The 23236-nt window shown below is 54.2% G+C and overlaps 1 protein-coding gene across 2 annotated transcripts; it reads right to left on the reverse strand.

Moving 5' to 3' along the window:
- Positions 1–812: 812 nt before the first annotated feature.
- Positions 813–19480, reverse strand: MTCH1 (mitochondrial carrier 1). Of its 2 annotated transcripts, none has more exons than XM_042938605.1 (12): positions 19134–19480; positions 15238–15322; positions 11302–11408; positions 10683–10760; positions 10245–10302; positions 9846–9897; positions 8247–8306; positions 5487–5580; positions 3341–3388; positions 3072–3139; positions 2717–2792; positions 813–1654 (listed from the first exon to the last, which is right to left on the reverse strand). In XM_042938605.1, exons 1-12 carry the CDS (start codon positions 19452–19454, stop codon positions 1583–1585), a joined length of 1119 nt encoding a protein of 372 aa, XP_042794539.1. In that variant the 5' UTR covers positions 19455–19480; the 3' UTR covers positions 813–1582. The 2 variants fall into 2 exon arrangements, with proteins under 2 accessions (XP_042794539.1, XP_042794538.1); XM_042938604.1 differs by having other exon boundaries at positions 5436–5580.
- Positions 19481–23236: the final 3756 nt, after the last annotated feature.

A 23236-nucleotide genomic window follows, 5' to 3' on the forward strand; every position in this document is an offset into this window, starting at 1 on the left:
AGGCCTGGCCCGCTGTGCTCCCTTTCCTTGCCGCTTTAGCAGTCTGAAGGGAGTAAGAGACCTCAGTGGCCTCAGCCACCGGACATTTACAGGACACCCACACGGGCATGCTCCTGAATTCCTGGGGAACAGGGATACATAAAGCAAACTGCCCGCAAGACAACTGTTACTAGACCACTGGGGAAAGCCAGTTTTGCAAAAACATCCCAGGGGCCTTCCCGTCCCTGTGAGAAGCAGGACCACGGTCACCAGACCCCAACTCTCTGAAACCAGTCCTCTAGAACAAGGGCAGAGAAACACTCGGGGAACTCAGCTGGTATTCAAGCCCCATCAGATGGAAGCCCATGGTCCCCAGAGGCCAGCAGGTTCCATTTGTAAGTTTTGGGGATTTATAAACCCCAGCACCGGGCAGACAAACTGAAGGGAGATCTGCCTTTACCAGAGAAGACAGAGCTTGGCGCTTTAGCTGGGCCCGTGTCTACCCCTTCTGCTGTAACCACGCCAAATGACTCTTGATAAAACCCAAGAATGTCATCCGCAAACCGTGCTGAGGCGACAGGGGTTTGGGTGGAACATTTTCTGAAGCTGGGAGGGCCTCTCCAGGCGATGGCTTAAGTGTCCAACTTCGGCTCAGGTCAGGATCTCACCGTTCGTGAGTTCGAGTCCCACGTCGGGTTCTGTGCTGACAGCTCAGAGCCTGGAGCCTGCTTTGGATTCTGTGTCCCACTCTCTCTCTGCCCCTCCCCTGCTCACACTCTCTCAAAAGTAAATAAAAATTAAAGAAATTAAAAAGAACGGACTCTCCACAAAACTCCAAATCACCACCGATACATTTATTTGAGGGAGAAAAGGTCAAATCTTACCGGGAACTTTTAAACCGAATAGTACGAGAGACACTGACCTGCCTAACTTCTGGGTGTTCACAACTGCACAGGTAACCAGATCCTGCATGTGAGGCATCACCATTAAACCGACGAGCATTTGATGAGGGAGACACACTCTGAGCAGTCACATGATTTCCCATTCAGAAGGTGCCCGCCTCGGCATCAGAAAAGTAGTGTTGAGAAGAACGAAGGCAGAACGTGGCAAGGGCTTTCTCGCACAGGCCTAGACATGATGGCGGCCTCATGAAAGCGGATCCCGCCGTATTTACAAAGCAGGGGGGGCAACGCTCCCAGCTGAGGCGCAGGATGAGGCTGGGGCGGACGAGGGTATGAGTGGGGGGGTGGGAGCTGACCCCGTGAGCCTTTTCCCATCCTACCTGGGCCTCCACTAGCCATTCTCTGGCCCCCTTCACAAGGCAGACTTGGCACGTGAGCAAAGGAAGGGGATTGTGCCCGAATGCCCTAGGCCTGCCCCACCCTCCCCGGACCTAACAGGTAACCAATCCACTGGGTGCAGCCTCACCCCCACCCAACCCCCACTTCTGGACAGACGCACGGTAAATACGGAAACCGAAGCCCAGCTGGCTGGAGCACATCTAGGTGTTGTTGGGTTGGACTCATCTGACAGGTGCCCGACACGGTCAGGCCCCACCCCCGGTGGCCAGGCTGACGCAGCATGTTTTTTCAGGCGATTCAGGTTACTCCAGGGCAAAGCACGATCCTGAGGACACCCGGCGGAAAAGCAAGCTGGACCCACGGAAAAGCTGGCCCTGGATTGGAAGCAACAGTCAGGTCAGTGAAAGGGGCCACCAAGCTTCTCATCCTGCCCCTGAGCAAGGCCAGCAGGGGACAAGAGAGGGTCCAGCAGCTCAGAGACCCCAGGGTCAGGCAGGGGTGGAGGGCGCAGGTTTGCAATCCTAGAGGGCAGTGTCAGAATATGCCACGTGCTGAGGCACGAGGGAGCAGACTGCCTCACGTCACAGGGTGTCCAGTGTCGCTGGGGCTACTCAGCAGGAAACCCCCATAGAGGAGACTCGCTGCCCTCTGGCTTCAGACACTTCGGGGACTCCCTAATGCCCATGCGATGTGACGTAGACCTGACGGGAGCCGCTGGGAAGAACTGTGTCTCTTGCTCCCTTGCTTCCTCCCACCTGTCCTCTTCTCGATCCTGAGGCCTGTCAGTGTGCCGGCTCCTCCCCAGACTGCTGCCCCACTTTGCTTTGAGGCAAACCAAGGCTAGGAAAAGGCAAGGATCTGCCCTGAACCAGACACCTGGATCCTTGACCTCTGGGCCCAAGGGCTACAGCCCAGCAAGAGGGTGCCTGGGCAGAGAACATGAAATCCCAAGACGGGCACCCTCGCCGCATGGCCCAGTTCAAGCCTCGGGTTCTCCTGGACACCAGGGATGACCCACAGAAGGGAGGGGTCAGCCTCGGACACAGCAGCTGCTCGTCAGAAGTGCTCCTGGCCGCTGCGTTGTCAGCCGTGTTACTCGAGGTCTAAGGTCCTGGGCTTCAGGTTCACCACCTACCCCATGGGCTCCCTCACAGAATGAGTCTTTAAAAGTTGAGGAAGAAAAGGAGACGGTGTCTAAAGTAAAATCTATAAGCAAATTCAGATCTAATGACCTCACATCTTTTCTAAAATAAAGTGAAAATTTAACGAAGATGCCTTACGCCAAAGGTCTCCGTTCTTTATCCTCCCTACTGACAACACTGGACCCCAGGACGATCCCTTGTCTTCCCACACAGCGTCAAGTCCACAAAACCATCTCACCTGATTGACATGGGGGAAGAGCGGGGGGAACCTCCTCTGTTAGGAGCTTTGCCTACCTGCACACTCAGGTATTTCCAGCAGTGGATCCAAGATTTGAACACGGGGGAATACGGGGGGAGCCCGGCCTGCAGCCTGCCCAGGAAGGAGAGCACGTCAGCCCCACTGAACAACGGGAGATGGATCAGCCAAGGGACAGGAGGTCTCAAGGGGTGGCCCGGAGCTGCCACCACCCACCTCCTGAATCCCAGATTCATCCCCAAGGGGGGCAGTGAATCCCAGAGGACACCAGGATACCGGGGGCCCAGCCTACACACAGAGCAGTCGGGAGAAAGCAGAGCACCGGACAGACTCAGCTGGACCGCCACCCCCCACGGTCCTGGCAGGGTGCCGGGGGGAGGGGTGCACACCTACCCGCAGTTGTTCACAGCCATGAGGTCACCGACCAGCAGGAAGGGGTAGGTCAGCATGCTCACCGCAATCTGAGATCCGGGGAGACATGAATGGCAGCGACCCCACCACCGCCACCAGCCCGTACCCCGGCCCAGGGAGCGAGGACACGCTGTCCCCGCACCCTACACCCAGGCCTGCCTCCAGCCACCATTAGAGCTGGCTTCCCAAGCCCAACCCAGGCCCACAGGGCAGCGGAAAGGGCAGTGGGCTGAGCAGCTGGCTCGACTTACCCCCATCACAAATTTGGTATAGCTCCGGATGGCCAGGGCCTGGCTGAACTGGAGGGACAAGAAAGGGAGACCGGTTTGCTACAGGTACCTCGGGATGCAGACTTCAGACAAGCACCCTCGCCCCATGCTACCTGGTCTGCGGCCCCCCCACCTCACCCTGCACACTGGCCTCACACACCCTCTGGGCTCGATTCCTTGCACACTGCTGCACAGTGTTCCCTTTTAGGGCCCGCCAGTGGCTTCTGTGGCCTTGTAGTCAGAGCCAAGGGCAGCTCTGAGAGACAGAAGTGGGGTAAGTGGACTGACAAGGCTTTGGAGAGCCCACCAGGGATGGTGAGGAGCACAGGTGCAGGCCACGTAAATGGGATCACTGGCCACTGGCCTGTGTACCCCAACGAGCCGTGAGTTCCAAGGGCGTGGCCTGGGTCTGCCTCGATCAGTGTCCAGGGCTTGGCACACAGTCGGTGGTCAGCAGGTGGACGAAAAGACAGACACCCCCCCCGAACTCCCCAGACACAGAATCCTGGTCCTGCAGCAAAAGGCGAGGGGGAACTCGAAGCCTACTGCTACCCTCCCACCTTAGCAAAGTCTCACCCCCTTCCGAGTCCCAACATCTGAATTCTTTGCCCAGGGGACGGCCCCTCGCTAGGAAGGGTGACTACCTGTGCCTAGGGTTCCTGGGCGTGGCCATACTGCCAGGCGGATGCCCAGTAACCCAGACGGAGGCTTGCGTGGCTGCCTCACAGTCAACCTCGCCTTGGCCTTTAAGCCACACGCAGAAGAGCGCTCGCAAAGCCCTTTCCGCGACGCTGGTGACTGCCTGTGCTGGTGGTAAGTGCGGCAGCCCCTGGTCAAACACCCGCCCACCTGGACTCGGGGGAAACCCTCCAGCTGTGGGCCACCCCTCCCCCCCACTAAGATGCCCCGGCTGTCCCCGCCTTGCTCTGCACGTGACAGCAGCAACACGCCGCCCGCCCTCTCCCCAAGGCCCTGAGAAAGGGCAGGGCCCTGGGTGTGTGCCACTCTGACTGCAAGTGGGAGCTGGCCTCCAGGGAGCTTTAGGAACCTGCTTACGCTGAAAGGCCAGCGAGACTCACCTACCCAAGGCCAGCCCTGGTTTCCCTGAGCAGAGGCTCTCAGCTGGGGCGGGACATTCTTCACCACACGACACACGCCCAGACACAGACATATGCAGGCTATGAACCCCCACCCCCACCACGAGGTGGTTCTGACAGACAGGCCCCCAGCCCGCCTATCCTCCTGGGGCTGGCAATCCCTGCTCTTAGCGTGTCTGGCTACCTGCCCATCACTGCTCCCCAGCTCAACCTGGTTCAGGCAGAACCTGTCAACCCACCAGGTCCCCAGACACCTTTCTGAAACAAGCGCCTTTTACAAGGATCAAAGCCTCCTCATGCTTGACCTAGCCTGCTGAGGTCTGTGCAGACCAGGCTGTATGGACCACTGCTAACAAAAGAGTGGGGTGTGCCTATAAGGTATACTTCCTAGCCGAAGTAAAAAAACCTCGAGGCGGGAGGAAGCACCCTCAGCCGAGCACAGGGAAAGACCCAGTCCCAGCCCTGCTGAGTCCTAGCCCAGTGCCTCTGGAGAGCCTCTCAATCTTTGGGTCTCAACTTCTCTACCAGTAAAATGGGACATTACACCTGCCCTGTTCCTTTCACAAATGGGGTGCTGTTGGGATCAAATACCATAATGTTCACAGAAGAGTGAACGTTAAGCATGAAACATGAAGCAAAAGTTAGAGGGTTATTAGCTGGTCTGTGTCCTGATTTCCTGATTCCTACTTGGATCATTTCCTCGGATAAGCTGGGATCCGTTTTATTTCTAAAACTGCCCAAGGACATGCATTCCATGAACTCCTCCAGGTCTGGTTGCGGATCTTGAATCTCCCCTCTGGAGCCCACTCTCCCCAGAAGCAAAGCTGCCCCGGGACAATGAGAGGCCCTCTTAGCCCACTCCCCAGAGACTCCCTAGCCCTCAGGACCTTGGTGCTCAGATCCCAGAGTCCTCGATTCTGCCCCTGACCCTGGGCATCAGCAGTACACGGAAAGATTGACAAGTCCTTGTTCCAACCAACCTGGGAACCTGGATTCTGGTCGTTTCCCAGCCCCCCTGGGGTGTCACTCACGCTGTCATCCACCAGGTAGGCATTGATGAAGTGGGCCAGCAGGTTACAGCCCCACAAGAAAACCACATCTCCAAGGAGGTGAGGGATTAAGCCGCTAAAAAACAAGGTGAGCAAAGATGAGCAGGGGAGGGAGGGGAACATTTCTTGGGGGCTCCACGCCCAGGAAGGAGGCAGGGATGTTCCAAGCTGAAAACTTCAGCATAGCCAAAAGTACCGCCTCAGGACAACAGCCTGCAGGGGCCATGTGGGCCAGTGGCTACCCACGCCAGGAAGGCAGTGTGCTTTTCTCCGTGGGGGTGTCACACACCACATCTGATGCCAGTAAGTCTGCGGTCTCACAAGTGGTTTTCAAACTACAGAGGCCCGGCCTCAAGATGTGAATGTTGCTAAATCTGGGATTTTCAAATGCAGAGTGTGAAACAGGGTCTACACATTGATAGTTTTCTCCTGGCCTCTTTACCTAATCAACTCTCACAAAACACTCTGCTCCATGCATCTGTTGTCTTCACCCCTAGAATGTTCCATTGAAGCCATTCCATACAAGTTTTTGCAAAGAGGACTGACAGTTAAAATGACGGCCTTTAGAATTAAACAGCTCTACAAAATGCAATGGAAGGTCCCTAAGATACGGTGCAGAGGGCAAAAAGCCAGATTGAGATCAATAGGTCCTGCGTGCTATTTGTGGGGTTTTTTTTTTTAATGTTTATTTATTTACTTTGAGAGAGAGAGTGCATGCACATGCGAATGTGAGGAGAGGAGCAGAGAGAGAAGGAAAGAGAGAGAATCCCAAGCAGGCTCTGTGATATCAGCACAGAGCCTGACGTGGGGCTCGAATCCAAGCTTTTCAAATATTTTGAAATAATGTCCTTAATATCTAAACATGCAAACACGTTAAAAAAAAAAAAACACAAGTTAAAAAAAAAAAAAAAAAACAGGGACACCTAGGTGGCTCAGTCAGTTAAGCATCTGACTCAGTTTTGGCTCAGGTCATGATCTCACGGTCCGTGGGTTCGAGCCCCATATCAGGCTCAGTGCTGACAGCTGGGAGCCTGGAGCCTGCTTCGGATTTTGTGTCTTCCTCTCTCTCTGCCCCACCCCTGCTCACGGTCTGTCTGTCTCTCTCTCAAAAATAAACACTTAAAGGGCGCCTGGGTGGCTCAGTCGGTTGAGCGTCCGACTTCAGCTCAGGTCACAATCTCGCGGTCCGTGAGTTCGAGCCCCGCGTCGGGCTCTGGGCTGATGGCTCAGGGCCTGGAGCCTGCTTCCGATTCTGTGTCTCCCTCTCTCTCTGCCCCTCCCTCGTTCATGCTCTGTCTCTCTCTGTCTCAAAAATAAATAAATGTTAAAAAAAAAATTAAAAAAAAAAAACACTAAAAAAATGTTTCAAAAAATATTTGCAAAGCTCAAAAAAATGTATATGACACACCTATGTTATAAAGGGACGTGACTAAAATGAACTTCAAGAATGCCATCTGCAATCTTGCTGCCCCGACCTGTGCTCAGACTAACCACTCACATAAGCTTTGGTGCCTCCTCAGTCCTGTAACACATATGTATCACCTGGTCTGCAAATACGTGATAAACAGAAAAACCCAATGAGCAAGCGTGTGTTGTGTCAGAATCTCTTCACACACCAGAAGAGGACCACAGAGTAAGTATGAAAACAGCCAGAGGTGGGGCCATGTAGTTTTACGGTCTGATGTACCAGTCACACAATCAAATATTCATTTTACTTACACACACACCTGAATATAGGAGTGTGTGAGTGTGTGTATAGATCAAGGTTTTTCAATCCTGGCACTATTGACACTTAGGGACAAATAATTCTTTGTCTTGGGGGGCCGATCTCTGCGTTGCAGGATGTTTATTTTAGCAGCATCCCTGGCCTCTACCCACTAGATGCCAACTGTGACAAGCAAAAGATGTCTCCAGACATGACCAATGTCCCCTGGAGGCAAAAATCACCCCCTGGTGAGAACCATTTATTATATATCACATATGCGCGCGCGCGCACACACACACACACACACACACACACGCACACACACCTACATGGTCGTCTCTTGGTTACATGAGAGATCCTGCATAAAAACTCCTGACCAACTACAAAGCCACAATGAACAGAGGACTCCGTGCTTAGACACGTATGTCACTGCCAAGGTCTTAACAAGGCCAAACAAAAGCCACATGTCAGGCTTGGCTCTTGGGTCTGCTTGTGGTTTATTCTGTCTGGACACAGTCTTTTTAGTCTTTCTCTTTTACATGTGAACTAAGGCGGAGGCAAGACAGCGAGGAGGGCAGGGATCCGCGGTCCTCGGGAGATCACGTGCCCTGCCTCTGGCCGCTCCGCACAAACACAGGCTCAGCAGAGCCGGGTTTCCCGACTTTTCAGGAGAAGCCAGAAGTATGGATTGCCATGTGGAATACCCTAGATAGAGTGCCCTGGCTCCTGAAGATCGCCCTCAGGGCAAATGGACGGGGTCTGGGGGAGGGGCCCGTCAGTCCCTCTCCGCAGCGTGCGGGACACGCAGTACCATTTCTGTGTAAGCCGTGATCTGCAAAGGGCGGGATGGCATCGGTCCTGACAATCCTTGGCTCACACGAGCCCCAGGGCTGCACGGAGCCAGAATGCAGCTATGCAGGCAGGACGGAGCCCAGTGGTTAGTCTGAGCCTGGCAGCTACAGCCTGGGAGGTTGAGAACGTGTCTGTTAGTAGAGCCACGCCACGTGGCCAGCTATGGGGTACAGAAACTCACGTACACAAAGAATCCCAGCAGCCCCTCCTCTTTGAAAATCTTCCCGATGGAGCTCAGCACGCCGCTGTGAAGAAGGCAAGACAGGGGTACGAGGTCACCCAGTCACTGTGGAGAAGACCACCCCTGGGGGGTGGGGGGGGGGTGGGGGAGAGGAGAGGAGAGCCCACCATCCCTGCTCAAAGCCATCCAGTCCGGGCTGGGATGCAGAGAGGAGATTCTGTGTTACCAGGCAGAAACCAAGTGGAGAAGATTAGAGAGAGCTCTCGTCTAGGAGTGAGGGGCACTGACACAGTTCACGGGGATGGGAAACCCACTCACCCCAGGATAGGAGCCTAACGGTTCTCTACTACTGCCTGCTGTGGATCTGGAATTTGGGAATTGGCCTCCAGTCTGGGCTGCTGCAAAGGTAACAGGACCTTCTCCTGCCTGGCCCTAGTGCCTATCCCTGGCTCAGCAGCCTTCCAGCAGAGAAGACTGCATGCCCGACAGCGTGAGAGCAGGAGGGGTGGCGAGCGGGGAACCACCTGCCCAGAGGGCAGAGAAGGAACCTGAGGCAGAAGGTCCTGTAGCAGAAGGCCCCGATGCAGCCTGGGAAAAGTCACCTGGCCCTCCCCAGCAGGCGCTTGGAGATCAAAGGACAGGCTGGCGTCAGGTATGAAACGCAAAGCAGGCTTAAGAGCAATCTCTACGACTTGTGGCTCGCAATGCGAAGTGGCCTATCCTGAGCAGAGGCCCTACAAAGCCTAAGTGGCAGGGGAAGTTTAACAGAGAGACGATGGGAGCCGAGGTTGCTCCCAAGTCACCCAGCCCTGCCAGGCCCCCAGCCCTTCTTCTTGGCCACCGGGGCTCTGAGCCAGACCATCCCCTCATGGTCGTGTCTACCAACCTCGCGGTTTCATTTTGGGAGAATGGGCCAACCTCCCATTAGTGAACCTCAAATGAGGCCACGGCAGCCGAGTTGCCTGGGGAAGCGGCCCCACAGGACAGCTGCCGGAAACAACTGAAGCCACGAGATAAGAGTCTTGGGAAGGGTAACAGAGATGTGTCCTCCTGCCACGTGCCTCTAGGATCTGCCTCCTGTCCTCCACAGGGTTTCGTGGGGCAAGGAGGACAGGAGGGCATAACCGTCCCGGGGAAGAGCTCTGTCCACACAGCTCTGGCCCCACCGCACTGAGCTCACTGCGGGCCCGGCAGATGCCGGGAGGTATTCGGTGAGCAAGCAATGGAGTGGGCCCCCGCCCATAGGGTGGAACCGCCTCTTAGCAAAAGATGAAACGACCTACAAGTCAGCTCTGTGAGAGCTGGAGAAATGGTTAGGGCAGAACTAGGGGGTCCAGGATGGAACCCTAGTGCAGTCCCAGGTGGCACGGTCCAAGCCAACTCCACTCCCACTCACCCCTCTGCAGGGCAGCCCCGGACATGGGATCGAGGGGAGAAAACGCCCCTGGACACTGTCGATGGCCGCCCACTGCCATGTTCCTCTGAAGCTAGCACATTAGAACGAGAGTAGAGAAGGGACAGCAACTGACCCCAGCACGGCCTGTCCTGGCAGACTCTGAAGGGTGACAGGACCACTCCTGCCAGTCCTGGAAGAATTACCCACCTGTACTTGGCCTCCCGTCCCACAAACTGGACCATGCAGCGCATTGAGATGACTGAGGAAAAAGAAACACACGCAGGTAATGTCGTGGCCAAAACCCAGGGCACCCAGCTGCGGGGTGCCCGGTGCAGCGGCTGCTGCCCAAGGCCTGTGTCAGAGTGCAGCAGGGGAGGAGGGCCTCTGGGATTTCCCCGTCGTACCCTGTGACCACAGCATCCCATTTCTTCTTGCCCGGGAAGGGCCCCTGCTCCCTGTGGCCAGGACTCCCCGCCAATCTCTCCTCAGTGTGGTTCCGGGGGAACACCCCACCCCACTACACTTCCCAGGGCTCTACCGCCGCCAGCTTCAGTCCACAAGGGCTTATCCCACAGGTGAGAGGCAGTCTCCAAAGGGGTGGCTCACCGTGCAGGGGGTGGGCCAGCATGCGGGACACGCACTGCATCATCATCTCGTAGGAGGTCTGGAAGAGAGCAGAGGGCAGGGACTTGGTCTGGCCTCTCTCTCGAATGGGCCCTCAAGGGGAACACAAGCTCTTACAATGGACAAACTGGGATCCCACAGCCCCCGATGGGGCCAGTCTACCTCAGATAGCCCCACCTGTCACCCACCCCCCATTTCCTCCGCCCAGGGGTGCGGCTGGGTCTCAGGCCAGGCCCCATGATGGCTGACAGGCTTTCTGGGATTCCTTGCAGTGGCCATGCCGGGGCTCCTTCCATGTCCCACCCTACCCATGCGGAGTGAAGAGCCAACCCTGTCTCTTCAATGACCTGTCCAACTCGGCAGTGAGAAACAATCAGACTCCCCTCCGGGGCCTGTCCCTCTCCGACCCCAGATGCCCACCTCCTTCACCACTTTCTTCAGGGAAGTCTTCATGTCGTCCTTGTTGGAGACCTGCTCGATCTCATCCGGAGGGAAAACCTGAGGTACAAAAACAAAGGAGTGGGGCGCCTGGCTGACGCAGTCGGTGGAGCATGTGACTCTTGATCTCAGGGTCGTGGGTTCTAGTCCACGGTTGGGCATAAAGCTTACTTAATTAAAAACAAGAACAAAACCCCCAAAACCCAAAAAACTTTGCCAAAAGCAAAGTTCAGCTATGCCTCCTCAGTGTAACTCTTAAGGGACAGGAATGGCAGGAATCAGCTCCTACTATTTTCCCTGCAGCTAGGTTCACCTCTGGTAACCCCAGGGCTGGAGCTTGGCGGGGGTGGGGGAGGGGACCCCTCTCCCCCACACCTGCGGTCACAGCTTGTCACAGCTGGGGGAAAGCGGGAGGACTAGGGACGGGAAACTTCCCAATCAAGGAGGTGTTGACGCACCAGGGTCTGGGGTCTGGCTATGGCGCCTGGGTGTCCCCTGGGAAAGGAGAAACCGGACCAGTGCACATGGCTGCCTCTGGGGCCACCAGGGAGCTTGGGGAGAACCTCAGGCAACCGATCCTGGCTTTGCCCCCCAGGCTCACCTTCTTCATACTGCCCCGGGTCACAGTGGAGAGGGCATTGGACATCAGTCGGGGGCTCAGGCCTCGGAACAGCCCTATCTTCCCATCCACCTGCACGATGTACTTGGCTACAAGAAAGCAGAGGTGGCAGTGTCACATCCCCTGCCCCGACAGACCCACCCCCGGTCACAGTCACACCCAGACCAGATGCAGCCTGTCCCTCAGCACATGCTGACTTGGGTCACGGAAGGGGGCAGCTGTCCAAAGCCCACAAGCAATCAGGCCCCAACCCCAGAGTCTTCTCTAGCCCATTTCTTTTTGTAAAACCTTCAAAATGTATTTTTGCCAAAGTCACAAATTTTTGTTTTAAGTTTGAAAAATCGACTTGGCAAACTCAGCTAGTGTTTCAACTCAGCAACTTAACTGCTACAACCCACAAACCAATTCTGTTGCTTATAAAAGGAAATGTTTCTCTTGGGGCGCCTGGCTGGCTCAGTTGGAGGCACGTGCGACTTCTGATCTAGGGGTTGTGAGTTCGAGCCCCACACTGTGTGTAGAGATGACTAAATCATTAATTAAGAAACAGTTTTTCTTGGGGGAGAGAAAAAAAGGAAAAAGAGTGCCCGCAGGCAATGATGAAGTTTGCAACCTAAGGGAGGAAAAAGGAAAAACTCCCAGAAGAAAGGCTCAAGAATGTCCCCTGAGCATACCAGGAAGAGGACCACCCTTACCCTGTGCTGCACCCAGGCCCCACCTTAGTACCTGTTAGCATTTATGACTCACAGCAGGGGATGAGGTGGGGAAACAACATAGCTAGTGGAGAAGTAACAGGCACCAATGAACTATTCTAGAGAAAAAACTTAAGCAGTCAGGGAAGGTAGACCCTACCTGTATGAATCAGTGTTTTTTCATTAGGATCTCTAAAGGATACCTCTCTTAATGTTTCATTATTTTTTTTTAAGTTTTTTATTTACTTTGAAAGAGAGCGAGCGAGCACGAACAGGGGAGGGGCAGAGAGAGGGAGAGAGAGAATCCAAGCAGGCTCTGCACTGTCAGCATGAAGCCGGCCATGGGGCTTGAACTCACGAACTGTGAGATCATGACCTGAACTGAAACCAAGAGCTAGAGGTTTAACCTACTGAGCCACCCAGGCGCCCCGGGATTTTATGTTTTTAAGTAATCTCTATACCCAACGTGGGACTCGAACTTACAACCTCAAGATCAAGAGTCGCATGCTCTACCGACTGAGCTAGCCAGGGGCTCCAATGTGTCATTATTTTAGTATCAACTTTTAAACTACGATCATTTTTTTTTTTAAACCTGCATACCTAGAAGCTAGCAGAACTTTCTCTCACTGTGCTCCCCTTCCAGACCTGACTTCAGCTCCTTAGCACCACGCAGTGGCAGGAACCGGCAAATGCACCTTTCTCTCCACTGCAACATGTCTGCCAACCCAGCATTTCAATGTCGCTGCTAGAAAGGGCTCATGGTGGGGCCGGGAGCACCTGTTCCCTGCATATTTAGCTTCCTGAGATAGGGGTGGGACTGGAAAGAGAAGAGTAGGAGGGGACAGGACACTGGGTGACACAGCAGGGTGCCCTGCTTCAGAGTGAACCAGGGGAAGAAAGGTTTATTTTGAGGGAGGGGAGCTCCAGCCAGCAAGAGAGAGCCAGGTAGGAAAAAGTCTTAGAGGGATCATGAGTGAGTCACTTAACCTCTTTCTAGCTGATCTGCCCACCAGTAAAAAAGGAGCAGGAACTCCTGTTTCTCAGAGCAGAGGAAGGCAGGCAAAAATTCCTCCAGGGGCCTTTGTGGGCCCAGAAGGTCCCACAGCCGGCCAGGGGCTCCGTCACGCCATGGTTTCTCTCCAGGAATTTCATTGTTACACCAAAGAATGTCATGACAGCTACGGCACTTTCCAACATGACATGGGGAGGAGTAGATGTTGTCCAGACAGCATCTAGACATGCAGACAGCTGAGCCCCCTCCCTGACGGGAGAGCAGGCAGGGTGTCTAAAGCGGCCTAACGGGCATCTGTTTACAACATCTGGACTGAAACAACATTTACACACGCGGCGTGAGCAGGGGCACCTCAGAGCTCTGCTCATCTCTGCAAGAGGCAAAATGTGGGTCAAGACCCCTCTACCGTGAGACCTTCCGGGAATGACTGTGTGACACAAGTAGAGACAATCTGGGCTCTGACCTGGGGTCCCTCATTCGGCTAGAGCGTGCGTAGAGGCCACAATGGAGGGGCTGGCAGCCGGCCACGCCGGCTTCCCACAAACCCAGTGTTAGCTTTGTACACTGGCTTTCCTGTGCCTACTTCTGGGCCTTCTCCCTCCCCCCTTCACTGACGGTTTTTAAATAAAAACAAATACGGACACACTTCCCCACAAAATGATATGTTCTGCCTGGCCCTAGACTACTCAATGTCATGGTGGCAAAAATGGAAGACAAACAGGACATCAGATTCTGCCAAGAGTGTGTGAAATTTAAAAAAGGTGACAGGAGGCAAAACCACAGGTTATTCAGCAGCAAGATTTTCAGGGGCGCCTGGGTGGCTCAGTCGGTTGAGCATCTGACTTGGGCTCAGGTCGTTCTCTCATACTGAGTTGGAGCCCCACATCTGGCTCTCTGCTGTCAGCGCAGGCCCTGCTTCGGATCCTCTGTTCCCCTCTTTCTCTGCCCCTTCCCGTTCACACACGCATGCACACTCAAGCTGTCTCTCTCTCTCAAAACACACACAAAGAAAGGTGGGGTGCCTGGGTGGCTCAGTCGGTTGAGCGTCTGACTTCAGCTCAGGTCATGATCTCGCCATCTGTGAGTTCGAGCCCCGCGTCGGGCTCTGTGCTGACAGCTCAGAGCCTGGAGCCTGCTTCGGATTCTGTGTCTCCCTCTCTCTCTGCCCCTCCCCTGCTCATGCGCTGTGTCTGTCTCTCAAAAATAAATAAATGCTTAAAAATATATAATTAATTAATTAATTAGAAAAAGATTTTCAGAGAACATTCTAGACTAACCAAACAAGAAAGAAGAGCCGAAGTGGAGGGAGCCTGAGGGTATCAGCCGGCTGGGAACATGGAGAAGCAAGGGCACATTTAAAGAAGTCTAAGGAGGGTAGGGACTGGGAGAGAGGCAGCGATAATGGGTTTGAAAGGCTTTTGGCCAGCTGGCGCCTGGGGGTCTGGGGACGAGCAGTGGAGGCAGCCAGGTGGGCTCAGGTGGCATTGGACAAGCTCCAGTGAGGCGGGCCGCTGGTGGACAGACCTCCCAGGCAGCAGAGCCGCGGAGGGGGCTGGGGGCTGCTTGCCTGAGGGGCCCGGATGAAGAAGCAGACACAGCTTTGCAGACTAGAAGCACAAGTCCAGAGCAGTGAAGCGATCTGCCCGAGCTCGTGCAGTGGGTCGGGGCATGCCAGACATGAAGCGCAATGCAGCGTGTGCTGGCCGCCCTGTGCCCCCTGTGTGGAGGTGCCTGAGTGGGGTCCACTGCCTGAGGGATGCAGGGGAAAGAGGAGGAAGAAGGAAAAGAACCCAGGAAGCCCCCGACAGGCCTCCTGCTGGACTAAAAGGAAAGCAGGAAAACTGGTAACAGCCCAGACTGCTCAGAAATCAAAAGGAAACCTCCCCGGACCCCCCCCCCCCCAACACTTCCAGGCACAACTTGGAGCGGCAGGGATGACAGGGACCAGTGTCCTGGCCCGGCCCCTCCTGCTGCCTGGGCTGTCGGCTGGTAGCTGCTGGCAGAGGAGTTAGCCCAAAGCTGCATTGTTCACCTGCTCCCGCCTCAGCAACCCTGCTGCCTCTGGTCACTCTTTGATCCCCTCCTCCCTGCCAGTTCTGAGCGTGGGTGCCACGCTGTCCTGTGTGTTCCCGGGGGCCAGCTGGGCCTGCTCCCCCTGTGACGTGTGACGCGCTTTTTTTGTCAGCACGGGCCCTCCTGCCTGGAAAGCACACTCACCATAGGTGAAGAAGCTGGGCAGATAGAGGACCTTCCTCCCCAGCACATTGGTCCCGATGGTGGGGGGCATCGGCTCATGACCCACCTTCAGAATCAACAAATACAAAAGCAAGGTCAGATTCTATGGCTGGTCCGGCTCACCGCTTCTCATACCCCAGGCCTCTGCCTCTTCTACAAATTCCAATGCTGCTCTTGCTGGTTTCCCCAGCAAAACATACCAGAAACGTCATCAGAATCTAGAACCGTCAGCATCACATAAGCTCCCAATGAACGGAAGTGTACAGTCCCAGATCCCTACCCCCTACCATAATCCAAGTCACCCCATCCCCCAACATTCTCACCTTCAAATGCCAGACATTTCCAGTGTTTTTGTGTGCTTCAAACCCTGCACTCATCTCAGAATAAATCTCAGTTAAGTCCCATCTCTGGGCTAAAACTTCAGTCCAACCTCAATCCCCAGTGTGCCAACTCCAAAACACATCCCACCCCCGCCTTGGTCCTGAACTTCAGGACAGCTCAGCTCCACCCCAGAGTGCGGCCCACACTCAGGTTCCTTTCTGCACCCAATGCAGACGCTGACAAATCAGTCGCTCTCGCTCCCAGGCCGAGCAAACCGTTACCTCCAAACTCGGCTGCTCCTCAAACAATTCCTCATCTGTATTCTAATCTTGATCACTTCATAGCCCTGTGACAGAATGACCCCCCTCATTTCTGTAGGGCTATCATAATTCTTGCTGTATAGATGCAGGTTATGATGACAGTAGCCATTAAACTCATGGCACGATGGGGGGTGCCGGGGGGAGGGAAGGACATAGCCACCCACACACCTTTGAGGAGGTGGGGTCTCTCTCCTGAAGGGTGAGACCATTTATTATGCTGCCAACTGATGAGGAGAGAGACTCTGCTGTCAGGGAGAAAGCAAGGTGCCTGGGAGACCAGCACCTGAGTGGAATAGGAGAAGGCCCCTTCCAGGACACAAGCCGTGACCCTCAAAGGAGGCCAGCCAAGCCCCTGCACCACAGCAGCTCCTTTAGGATGAGGAAGGGAGCAGGGATGGCAGAGTTGGGATGTTCTGTCTTAAAAACTGGACTAGGTATGCTTCCAGGGCTTTCGTAGGCTAATTTCCTCCCTTCTTCACCTTAGTCAAGTGTTTTTGAAAGTTCTGGCTGTCCCCTGTCGATGTGATTTTGAGCTACCGGAGAGATTGCGGACTATAGATGAAAAACCCTCCACGACGGTGACCTTCTTTAAAAAACAAATTCCAGCCCAGGGGAGTTGAAGGAAAGACATGAGCCAGCTGACCCGTGCAGTGAGCCCTCCCCTGCTAGACCTTTCTCCTGCTTGGATAAACGTTCGAAGGTTCTGACTTAAGTTTTGATTTTGTTCCCTTCGATAGGCGGTATTCCCTTCACACCTTCAATTCCCAAGTGTGAGCTACTGTTCTGTTGCTGTCTCCGTCTAGTCACAACTTGGGAGTCCGAGTAATTCCAAGCGCACCTTTAAGTCTGCTGTGTCCCCTCACCCCATAGTCCCCCAGTTCGTTGAGTCTATTTCTTGTGCTTGCACCTGAGATTATGAAAGGCACACATCACAGCCCTATTCCCCTCATTCTCAAGTTTTCGCTATTTGTGCCCAAGTCCCATTCACCCTATTTCATCCCCAAATCTGTTTCCCCAGTCCCAACCACAGCCAAAGCTGTAACTCTGTATCAGGCACTGGTGGGGCCAGTTCATCACCCTCAAATCCCGAACTCCCGAAACTTAACACAGACGAACCCTGATATGAGGCCCTGCGTTCTTAGTCACTTGATCTAGTCAACCCCCAGACCTGCCACTCCGATCTTGCCACCTGCCCCCTCAAACAGGTTCTGCCTTTTCTGCAAACTGCTGCTGACTCCCGAGCTCTACCTACTAAGGTTTCACCCTGAAACACGTTACACTCAGCACCAGCTGGGTTCAAATCAGATAGACCACCCAAGTGGGCTCACCCATCCTCCCCCACCCAGTGCTTTGGTGTTCCTCATTCCCAATTCCCTCTTCGAATCGCTTGTATTTCAATTTTCTCCTCAAACCAGTAAACCACATCTACCAAGGTCCAAACGATGAACCCTCCCCCCGCCCCTTTCCTTATGCATTTCAGCACCCTCCACTCTACAGACTCTCCTATCTCCCACCCTAAAAACACAACCCTCACCCAATCTCACTCCGTCAGAGGAAAAACTCAGCTCTTGGGACCCTTACTTCTCATCTCGGGTAACAACCAGTTCCAAAGCCCCACTCTCTCTCCCAAACCTGTAATCTCTATTGCTGAAAATACAATCCTAATCCCCCAAATCAAGCAGCCCTCACTCCCCAAACACAACCAAATGCCAGTCCCAATCTCCCCCCACCAGCCATTTCCAAATCTCAGTCACAATTAGACGCTAGTCAGGCACCCTGATGTCCCCGACCGAATCTCCTCATTCCTTGTCATACTCCCGGTCACACCTAGAAACCCCTTGCCCCATTCCTCAGATCTCCAACTGCTGCCATTCCAACCGAACGTCCCCCTCCCCCCCACCAATCTCTCAGCCCAGTTAAAGAGATAGTAAATCTAACACCCATTCGCCTCGACTCAAACCTCAAATCTTGGTTGGTCTCCATCTCAATTTTCACACCCCCGCCCTGCCGCCGTTCCCCTAACTGGAAAATTCTAGGCTAAATCTTCAGTTCCAGTCCAGGCTGGAATCACCCCCATCTAAACAGTGCCTATCTTAGCCACCCACCTAATTCTGCCCAAGTGCACCCCCTCCACCCCGCCTCCTTCCAGCTCAATCTCTCTCTCTTTCTCAAGCAGTCCACTTCATCTGCAAGGTCTTGCTGGCCACCACCGTATGCCAAGTGCCCCTGCATGGCTCCATTCCAGAGTCATCCCCACCTTGGCCTCAGTATCTGCCAGCCTCTACCAATCTTGCCACCTTAAGTCCCAACCGCCCCTCCTGCCTAATTCCAATACTTCCATAACCCATCCCCCCCATACAAGGACTGTTGAGTCCCACCTCCCGACCCCAACTGTGACTTTCATTTTCTCTCCCAAGTGCGTCATCCCTTTCTCCCTAAAAGCCTCCTTCTGGCTCCCCTCTCCATAAGAATCGCCATCACACCCCTCCCCCACTGCGTCGCCCTATCTGTTCCCCTCCCTCAAAACGCGTCACCCTGTCCCCTCCTCCCACCAAATCTGTCGTCGCCATCAAACTCATAGCGTTCCCTTGCTAAATCCTCTGCCTTCGCCCTGTCCCACCAAATTCCCTCACCATTAAATCCAACGCCACCTTCTCCTCTCCACCTCCCTCCCCCGAGGCTGATGCTCTTTCTTCCTTCTCTCCTAAATTTTTGGCCCTGGCCTCCAGTCCTTTGTCCCCTCAAACAGCTTTAAATCCATCTCTATCAAATCCAGAGCTCTTGCTCCCCTCTACTCTAAATATGTGCTCTTCATCTAAATACTTTGCTTTGGCCCCCCAATCCTCCTCCCCGCCCATTCGCCAAAACTTCCCGCCCCTCCCCCATTCTGTTGCTTCTTTACTCGCCCCCAAATGCTGCCCCTTTCCTCCAATTCCAAGTTCATCACCTCCCTTCCTTCAACCTCCAAATCCTCTCCTTCATCCCTTCGACCCCTCCCCTGCACCCGCCAAATGCCTTGTTCCTTTCATCCTCTCCCAAATCTGTGGCTTCTATCCCTTCACCCCCAGACCCATCAACGCTTCCTTTCTGTCCCATTCCTTCAGCTCACCAAACCTGCCGTCTTCCGCCCCTCTTCCCAAATCCGTCACCATAGGCTCCCTGCCCCCATCCTCCTCCAGATCCCGGCCTGTCACCTTCACAGCAGCCCCCATCTCCCGACGGCGCCCTGGCCCCCACCTGGATGAGCAGCTTCACATAGAGTAGCGGGTGGCTGAGCGCCGTCACACCAGCGCCCAGCGCCACGAAAAGAGCCTCGGTGGTCGGGGCGTTGTCCCCGGAGCCCAGGCCCCCGGACGCGCCGTCCATCCTGCGGGCGGAAGGCTGCGCCGCGGGTCGAGGGTGGCGCGGGTGTGCACGGTGCGCGGGCGGCGGATCGCGAGCCCGAGCCTCGACCCCCGCCGCCGCTCCGCCGCGAGCTCCCGCTCCTGCTCCGGCTCCCGCCATCCCCGCGGCACCGCCGCGAGCCCAGGGCGCCACTTCCGGGTCCGAAGCCCCCATGGCGCCGGGCAGCGAGGTCACTCCCCGTCACGTGACGGGGGACGCCCCGCCCCTAGGGGCGTAAGGGGGCGGGGCCGGGCCACACCACTCGCGGCTGCGGGGGAGCGCGGCTGTGTGGCGCCGCAGGTGGTACGCGCCGGATGTGGGCCTGGGGCGGGATTGGGGCCTGGACCGTCGCTGGGTTGCAGGCCGGGCGTCAGTGGTCGCGAGCGGCCCGAGCCGCGGGTTCGGAGAGTGTGAAGATTGCCGCCAGCCGGGGCGCTCCCCCGGGAGCCCCCAGGAAGGCGGCGGGGGCGGGGCTCGGCGGCTCTGCCAGCCAGACGCCCCCAATATGGTCTTAGACGCTTCCAAACCCCCTCCCCGGCTTCGGGAGTTTTCTCCGCAGTCCTGGGCCCGCCTCCTTGCGGCCCAGAGCGCAGACACTGTGGCCTGCGAGACCTCCTCCCCCAGTTTGAGCCCCTCCGCGGTCTCCAGTCGTGTCTTATCCCTTTGCCCTCCTCACTAGACCAAATCCAGGCGCCCCTTAACGACTGTGGCCGTCCTGCTTTGCAACTGAGCCTTTGCGAACGTCCCTTAGAGCCCACGGTTAGGAAAGTGGCCCTAAAGTATTTGCGTATCTCCCTCACTAGATGGTGAGGGTTTTAATCTGTCTTTTCTTGGGAGCATACGCAGGTCCTGGGCTAGGCTCCGAAAGTCTTATAGTTAAATGGGTAGTGATAACTGGCCCTTCAGTCACACTTACTATGTGCCAGACATGGTCAAGTGCTTTGCGACGACGTGTTAAGAACAATCCTCATGACAACCCTGCGAGGAAGGTACTTACTACAGCAATTGCCTTGTCCCTGTTTGTAAACGTGCCCACCCTCACCCCCAGCAACACCTAGAACAGTGCCCTGATGGCTGTGGAGGTGCTCAATAAACGTTTCTGTTTATATGGAAAAGAATCGAGTATCCCGGGGTCTGCAGGGACACAGCAGTGGGGCACCTGTCCCTTTGCCTGTACTTATCCTGTGTTCATTGTGAGAAAGTTCTTTAGAATAGACACATGCCTTCTGACCACTTAGACCAGGTTTCCTGCAGTCTGCCCTTCCTGACTCCCTTCCTGCCTTGCCCCCTAAATAGTCAACTCTCCCCTTGCCACTCCTGACAATAAATACTTCATACACTGCCCACGTTGAAATCCTGCCTGCCTGCTTCCCTCCCTTCCTCTCTTCCTTCCTTGGGCTCGCTAACCCAGGCTTGTTGTGGTCTCAGTCAATACAAAGCTTTCTAGCCCTTTCAAGTTATGTGCTTCCCCCTTGAAACATAACCTTCATCAAGCCTACCTCTAGCCCCCAGGAGCACTTTAAAGGACCTCCTTTTGCCTGGATTCTGATTTCGCTTTCTTATGGGAAGCTTTAAAGTCAAGTTCACCCACAGCCTCTGATAACTGCAGTACATTAACTCTCCACCCAGAAGAAGTCAGGGCTCTGGGGGACGTGGGGGGGGGGGGGGGCAGTTTACTTCACTTTACTTCTGAAACTTCTTCACACAAACCTTCTCCTTTTCTGGGTTTTTCCTCATCATCTTTCTCCACCTGGTTTTCCTTCTGAACTTGACTGGGTGTTCACCACTAGGCCTTTTACTCTGTCTCATTTACATGATCACCTAACTTTTTGTGTGTATTTGGGTCCTTTGAGTCTGTGGTTCCATAAGGCAGCTACATTGTTATCTTGCACCAAATATGGGGATGTACGTACAGTACATTGGTTATAAGTGACTGAACAATTTCCCTAAGCGAGGAAATTAAAGTAAAAATAGATCAACTAAAGCAATTATAACTCTAGGACACCGAGGAGCAACAAATGTAAACTGCACCAAAGCCATATTTCCACAACCCATGGCTCATAGGGACACCCAGAGGGGGGAAAATCACACAGAAAAAAATATGAACCACTCAAAACCACATTCCATCGTGAAAGTGAATGGGGAAAAGAGGAGGGTTAATACTCCTGGGAACTTGATGTAATAAGGCAATCTGAAAGAAACTTTAAGGGGGAAATGTAGTTTTCACGTGGTGGCCAAAATAAAGAATGGAAAGTACTGGAAAAAAGGACAGTGTGAAAAAACATGTATATTTGAACAAATCAAACAAATCATTTAGAAATGAGAAGTATACTCGTGGAAATGATTGAATGACAGAAAATCTTGCTCAGCATTCCCTCTACTGAGCGACCTAGCAGTAGTACTTAGAACTATACTTAAGTACTTCTACTTAATAGTACTTCAGTTAGCTCTGGGCTGGGTTAGTGGCCCCCCTGTGGTCTCATTACCATCTGCACTTACCACATTGTACGGGGGCTGCCTGCTTTCTGGTCAGTCTCCCTTGTTAGATTGTAAATTCTGTTTTTGGTTTGTTTTATTTTAGAGAGAGAGTGAGCCAGGGAGGGGAGCAGAGAAAGAGAGAAAATCCCAAGCAGGCTCCATGACCAGTGTGGAGCCTGGCACGGGGCTCAATCCCACAACTCTGGGATCATGACCTGAGATGAAATCGAGAGTCAAATGCTCAACCGACTGAGCAACTCAGATTGTAAATTCCTTGAGAGCAGGGCCGTTCTGTTCATGTTGGCATAGTGCCTGGCACATGGTAGACACCGACTAAATATTTTCTAGAAAATGAATGAATAAGCAAAAGTACTTTAAAAAAATTGTAGTTATTTACAGTAGCACTGCGTACAGAATGAAAACTTTAGGAAGACCCATATGCCCCAAAGAAGGATCAAACAGCAGAAAATGAATAAGAAATAAGCCTTGTAGACCTTGAGAATTGCCAAGTATATAAACCACCAATCCCTGGAGTCCTGTGGGGAACTAATGTTACAATGAAAAGAGAATACGAAATAGTAAGTAGCCATTAGTTGTAACTAGGTTGACATCACAGTAAACAGGCTAGGAGGGAACTGGAGGTGATCATGCCAAGGTCAGCATGAGAGTTCAGGCCTCACATCCGAGGGGCAAGGCACACCAGATATTGGAGAATTTATGCAGCTGTAAAGAAGATGGGCTTGTTCTGGACGCAGGCTGGTTTACTAGTTCTGGGTGAGAACATTCTGGCTACTGTCTCTGTTCACTCTCTTCACTCTGGGTGGGAGTGGGGAGCCCCGGCCTCTTTTCTGTCATGGATCCCTGGGGAGCCATACCCAGACATCAACCCCACCCAGAGGCCAAGCTACAAAAGGAGCCCAATTTAAGTTCTGGCACCCCACCCCACCCTGCCCCAAAACACGTAGGTTTCTACTGAGCAGTTTCAAGAGCTAAATTCAAGCAGCTGTCCTTTTCAGGGACTCCTCTGCAAAGGGAAGTGAGCCGTACCTCCAAAGGTCCCGCCAGAACCTGTTGCTCCTGGCTTCCAAGTATCAACTCCATTTGTTTTTACGATATGAGGCCAGGGCTATGATAATTACCCTCAGATGATTATTTCCACGGATGAGGAAACAGAGACCCAGAGGTTAACTCGCCCAGGGTCACACAGCTAATAAGCGGAGCCAGGATTCAGGTCGGAATCTGCCTAAGTCTGCTACCACACGCTCTTAAACAGAGGTCAAACGCAGAAAATGGACAGGTGTCCAGAGTGATGACCCTGGGCCTCCAGAGGCTGCCCCCGGCAGGCCGGTCACTTCAAGGGTGTTGCTGGCGTGAAGGCCTTCTGGATCCATGGTCCGAGGAGAGAGCAAGCTTTCAGCACTCGCCACACATACTCTGGCAGCTCACAGCTCCTAACGATACCGAGGTAGTCACCATAC

Source organism: Panthera leo, chromosome B2, assembly GCF_018350215.1.
Source record: "Panthera leo isolate Ple1 chromosome B2, P.leo_Ple1_pat1.1, whole genome shotgun sequence".
Lineage (NCBI taxonomy): Eukaryota > Metazoa > Chordata > Mammalia > Carnivora > Felidae > Panthera > Panthera leo.